The sequence below is a fragment of the Suricata suricatta genome, chromosome 6 (genome assembly GCF_006229205.1).
Source record: "Suricata suricatta isolate VVHF042 chromosome 6, meerkat_22Aug2017_6uvM2_HiC, whole genome shotgun sequence".
NCBI lineage: Eukaryota > Metazoa > Chordata > Mammalia > Carnivora > Herpestidae > Suricata > Suricata suricatta.
The window spans coordinates 123,516,891-123,522,890 of record NC_043705.1 but is presented as its reverse complement, the minus strand read 5'-3'; the positions used below and the strand labels follow the sequence as shown (position 1 = coordinate 123,522,890).

General features: G+C 46.4%; 1 protein-coding gene across 2 annotated transcripts in view; it reads left to right on the top strand.

Moving 5' to 3' along the window:
- PDZD2 (PDZ domain containing 2) overlaps positions 1-6,000 on the top strand; it is a 276,820-nt gene that overhangs the window by 265,117 nt on the left and 5,703 nt on the right. For both annotated transcript variants that reach the window (XM_029941041.1, XM_029941043.1), the window contains 2 exons: positions 3,948-4,049; positions 4,924-5,170. In XM_029941041.1, coding sequence (XP_029796901.1) covers positions 3,948-4,049; positions 4,924-5,170 — 349 coding nt within the window. The remainder of the gene's footprint in view (positions 1-3,947; positions 4,050-4,923; positions 5,171-6,000) is intronic.

Here is a 6,000-nt window from a genome sequence, read left to right as displayed (position 1 = left end):
TGTCTGTTTTTGTGCCAATACCATACTGTCTTGATGATGACAGCTTTGTAGTAGAGGCGAAAGTCTGGGATTGTGATGCCTCCCGTTTTGGTTTTCTTCTTCAATATAATTTTGGCTAAACGGGGTCTTTTGTGGTTCCACACAAATTTGAGGATAGTTTGTTCTAGCTTTGAGGAGAATGTTGGTGCAATTTTGATGGGGATTGCATTGAATGTGTACATTGCTTTGGGTAGTAATGACATTTTCACAATGTTTATTCTTCCGATCCATGAACAGGGAATGCTTTTCCATTTCTTGGTGTCTTCTTCAATCTCTTTCATAAGTTTTCTATAGTTTTCATCATATAGGTCTTTTACATCTTTGGTTAGGTTTACTCCTAGGTATTTGGTGGTTTTTCGTGCAATCGTGAATGGGATCAGTTTCTTGATTTCTCTTTCGGCTGCTTCATTTTTGGTGTATAGGAATGCAACTGATTTCTGTACATTGATTTTGTACCCTGCAACTTTACTGAATTCATTGATCAGTTCTAGAAGGCTTCTGGTGGAGTCCGTTGGTTAAGCGTCCAACTTCAGCTCAGGTCATGATCTTCGTGGTCCATGAGTTCAAGCTCTGCGTCAGGCTCTGTGCTGACAGCTCAGAGCCTGGAGCCTGCTTCTGATTCCGTGTCTCCCTCTCTCTCTGTGCCCCTCCCCCACTCATGCTCCGTTTGTCTCTCTCTCTCTCTAAAAAAAATTTTTTTTAATAACTTTAAAAAAAAAAACAAAAAAGCAGTCTTTCAATAAATTGGATGTGGTGATAAACACTAACAGAAGCAGCCATGGGTTCATATCTAGAATACTTCTCTGAACAACATTAATTTCTCAGAGCTGCCCTTGGAGATTTGAATCCTAATAAATGAATATTTCTGATTTGAGAAAAAGCAAATATAATTTTTTCTCGTCTGGTAACCTCCTCAGCCACTCATAGATCTGAGAACACTGGTTCAGAAATTCCGGCGTTAGCCAGAGGGCTGTGATATGGGCACTCCTGAGGAGGGACCCAGGATGGAGAGACCAGCTCCCCTTAGGTTACCACTCCTTCTGGTCGTCAGCCCGCTGCTCTGGGTCTGTGCAGTCAACAGCTTGAGACACCCAGCATTCTTCACTTTCAGTAGAAGGGACTATTCTGTCACCTCCGTTCTTTCTTCGACTTGTGAAAATAAGTGTTTCATGCATGCAAGTCTCTTTCTGGGACCTCCAGTCAGTGCGGCACGGTCACACTTTGCTGGGTCCCTTTTCTCCAGCCCCTTCACCATGTTAGATAAAACATAGAAGGCAGGGCACCTGGGTGGCTCAGTTGGTTACGCATCTGACTCTTGAATTCAGCTCAGGTCATGATCTCATGGTTCATGGGATCGAGCCCCAGGTCAGGCTCTACACTGACAGCACAGAGCCTCCTTGGGATTCTCTCCCTCCCTCTTTCTGCCTCTCTCTCTCTCTCTCTCTCTCTCTCTCTCTCTCTCTCTCTCTCTCTCTCCCTCTTCCTCTCTCTCTCTCAAATAAGTAGAAGTAGAAAACCAAAAAGTCTCAACCAGCCTCACAAACAGGATGCACATCTTCAGGACCACAGACACAACGGGAGACTTTGTGTGGATGGAACACTGAGCGCCGGCTGGGGGACCTCCCCGCCATGCAGCCGGGTCCACAGTCACGCACAGACTCACATCAGGTGCAGCTTCTCCACCCCCCCCACCCCCCGCAGTCTCCAGTTGCTTTCAGAGCGGCCGTGAGCGGCTGCCACCACTGTATCCTCAGACACAACTAGAAAAAAAATTTTTTGAGTAAATTAACAATTGTGTGTACCAAACCACATGCCCCATCTTCATCAAGGACACCTAGTCCTCGTTCTTCTTGCCAAACGTGACTGAGCCTGTAAATGGTTGGACTTCCTGGCAAAGTCAAAATCCCCCAAAGGTCTGCGGGACATTGTAGTGTCGGCAAATGGAGATTTGGTTTGAATGAACTTCTTTGGGGAGATGTTAAATGCTTGAGATTACTCTTTGGAACTAAACTCTTTTCTTTTCGTTTTTTTATGTTTTATTTCTTTTGAGAGAGACAGAGAGAGCCCTGTGTGCGAGTGGAGGTGGGGCAGAGAGAGAGAAAATCCCAAGCAGGTTCCACACCGTCAGCGCAGAGCCTGATTCAGGGCTCAAACTCACAAACCGTGACATTATGACCGGAGCCGAAATCAAGAGTCAGACAATTAACCACCTGAGCCACCCAGGAGCTCCTAAACTCTTTTTTCTTTTCAAGTCTGGGTTCCTCCCCCAGCACAATGCAGAGGTGGTTCTCTCTTTCAGTGTTTTCACTTTCTCTCCTCAAAGCAACACTTAAGTTTTATTTTTAGATTCGTTTTCTGTTGCTGGGTTGAGAATACCTTGAATTGATGGGTTATAAATCACTTCATGAGGAACCTAGCAATGCAGATCTTGAAAAATGTTGTGAAATCATATATGCCACGTGTGTGAAGGAAGTCAAAATTCAGAATAATGAGCCTAACTCAGTTATTTTAAAATGTTTTATTTCAAGGTATCTTTTGTTGGATGCTTGAAACCTAGGACAGTCTTTTTTTACATAAGCCTAGGACCCTACTAGGAATGTTCTAGTCTCAAATACAAGTTGGCAATTAGTTTTAGGGTACTTTATATTTTTTAACATACTTTGTATTTTGGAAGTACCCGTTCACTAATTGCACCTCAAATCCGACGAAACGAACATGGCGGGAAGGGGACAGAAAACAGGTGGCCTCCGTGTGCTCTCCACCTGCCTCTTGGCACTACTTCTCTCTGCTGCTGTTGACCCTGGCCTGACTAAATTATAGACTATGTAAGTCCATAACTGTTTAAGTTATAGAATAAAAAATTCCCTTCGAGAGGCGCCTGGGTGGCACGGTCTAAGGTTAAGCCTCTGACTTCGGCTCAGGTCATGATTTCACGGTTCATGAGTTTGAACCCCACACCGGGCTCTGTGCTCTCAGCACAGAGCCAGCTTCAGATCCTCTGTCTCCCTCTCTCTGCCCCTCCCTCACTCATGCTCTCTCTCTCACAAATAAACATTAAAAATAAAAAGAATCCCCTTCATAATCAAATTACATGCTATCATCAGATTTGGGAAAACGCAATCAGGCGCCCAGAATAGCTCCTATATTGTCCCGTCCCTGCCCCTTTCTGGCTCATGTCCACCTTCCCCGTGGTTGTATAGGTACAGGATGGACCCCCAGACTCCAAGCGAGCACTGCCCAGGAGAGGTGCAGGACAGTTGAGTTCGAGAAAGGTGCGAACACTCTGGAATGGCCGCTGGGGCTCGTGCAGCACAGCGGGAGGGCTCATGGCAGAGTTCCTAACTCCCGGCACAGGGGACAGACATGAGACCCTTGAACGAGTTTGAACTGCACCAGTCCACTTAGGCGTGAGTTTTTTTACAGTACCCTAAATGCACCCTCTTCCTTAGGACTTTCATCATGTTGTTTTCCTTCTAGCTTTTTGTTACTTATTTACTAATTTATTTATTTTGAGAGACAGCAAGCGAACAGGGGAGGGGCAGAGAGAGGGAGACCAAGAATCCCAAGCAGGTTCCATACTGCCAACCCAGGGCTCAATGCAGGGTTCAAACTCACAAACCGGCAGACTATGACCTGAGCCGAAATCAAGTCAGATGCTTAACCGACTGAGCCACCAGGCACCCCTCTGTCGCTTTGCTGTAAGAACACAGCATGGAATACATAGAACAGAAAACATGTGTTAACCAACTGTTTATGTTATTAGTGAGGCTTCCGGTCAAGGCCAGGCTATAAGCGGCTACATGTGAGGGGAGGTCAAAATTCATAGGCAGATTTTCAACGGTGCAGGGGTTGGTGCCCCAAACCCCATGTTCAAGGATCAACTGTACTTTTTTGCTTCTTTTTACTAGAACAAAGAAGATGTTTGCTTCATCGTCTTGAATAAAAAAGAAGGCTCAGGTCTGGGGTTCACTGTGGCGGGAGGAACAGATGTGGAGCCAAAATCAATTGTGGTAAGTGACAAAGTCAAGGTGCTCTCAGGAAAGTCACTCCCGAAGCAGCCTCACATTTGCTCAGGACAAAAGTCATGTCCATGAGTTCAAAGAATGCTGGTGTTTGTTCCCCGTAACAAAACAAAAATGGGAACGTGGTGAAAGTAGGATATACTATATTCATTAGCGAAGATACACATTCTTACCACAGAGCTGACTGATACAGCCCGAGTGATGAGATGCGTATACGTATAAGCACAGTTTTCTGTATCCTCATATTCACCAAACGTTTTATTCAAGCACTAGAAAAACACTAGAATTAACTAACCAAACCTGAATTTGCTTCTGAAGTCACTTCTCAAGAACAACCTAAAATTTTATATCACTCAAAGGACTTTGAGATCATTGGAGAGGTCACTCTCACTGGACAAGGCCAGGTCCTGGTCATTGTCATATTCTTCTTGCTCCCATGGAGCGCCAGGCATATATCAGACACTAGCAAGAAGCTGAGTAAAAAATATATTCCAGGGGCGCCTGGGTGACTGAGTTGTTTGAGTGTCTGACTTTGGCTCAAGTCATGATCTTATGGTTCATGAGTTTAAGAACCTCATCAGGCTCTGTGCTGACAGCTCAGAGCCTGGAGCCTGCTTCTGATTCTGTGTTTTCCTCTCTGTCTCTTCCCTTCTCTTTCTCTTTCTCAAAACTAAATAAACATTAAAAAAATTTTTTTAAATATATATTCCATCCCTCACACTGAATAATACTTGGTAAACCATGTCTGTATAATTTTGAAAACCTGCCGTGAGGAAGTTCCTCTACTACGTATCTGCAGCTGCCATTTTGCTTTTCGTGGCTGTTATAAGTGACTTTGGCTTCTGTCTTCTCCTTGCCCCAGGTGCACAGGGTATTTTCTCAGGAAGGGACCGTGATCCCTGGGGATTTCCTCTTATCAGTCAATGGCGCCTCACTGGCTGGCTTGGCCCATGGGGATGTCCTGAAGGTTCTGCACCAAGCACAGCTGCACAGAGATGTCCTCGTTGTCATCAAGAAAGGGAAAGAGCAGCCCAGGTCCGCCACCAGACAGGAAGCCAACGGGAGGGGCTTGCTATCCAGAAAGGCCAGCCTCCTGGAGCCCGCAGCAGGTAAGACGCCAGCTCAGCCACAGAGGGGTGTGCAGCTGGCAGGGTCGAGTCGGTTGAGCACGAAGGAATGTAACTGCCATCATCCGGGTCAGAGAAACCAAAGGTAGTGAAGCCTCATGTTGGCGGACGGTTCTTGCAAAGGCAGTGTTACAAGTGCGTTATAAACCACCGCCCCCCGGTAGGTACAGTCATACCTTTGACGATTTTTAACGGCCACTGGTCGGCTTCTCTAAATGTGCTAAGAAGGAAGCCCGTTCACATTTATATCTTCTTCTTAGGACATCTGTGGCCAGTAAGTAAAGCAAGAAACTCTCGTGGTAGGGGAGAGGAATCACGTTGAGAATGTAGAAAGGGAAGTTCGGTACTGAGATCTGTCCTTGGAAGTAGCAAGGTTTGTGTCCTCTCCTGTTTTAGAAGGATGTAAGAAATGAGGGGGTACAGAGGTGTGAAGACAGAGACGGTAGCCTTAACCAACCACGAGCTTATAGAAAGACGTTCAGAAGTAGTTTTCTGTGCACCCTCTGCACCGTCACACCACGGCTGGCCAGCAAGGCGTGCGAAGTAGTCACTCGGGGGGAACTAGGTACCACTTGTTTCTGAGGCACAGGCTGATTCCGGCCTTCAGTAAAGACTCCAGACTTCAGTGGACTCCTCCCCCTTGGCGTTCAGGGGCGATGTCTTTAGTCCAGGCGGCACAGGAGGGCCCACAGCTCGGGTCGGGGCACTGCCTGCTCAGGAGGCTTTTGTTTCTGCTCAACATCCTCCCTAGTGAAGTCAAGGGTAGCTGACCTCCTCTCTGTTCAGCGTGGCTTCATGGCGGCCTGGGCTGT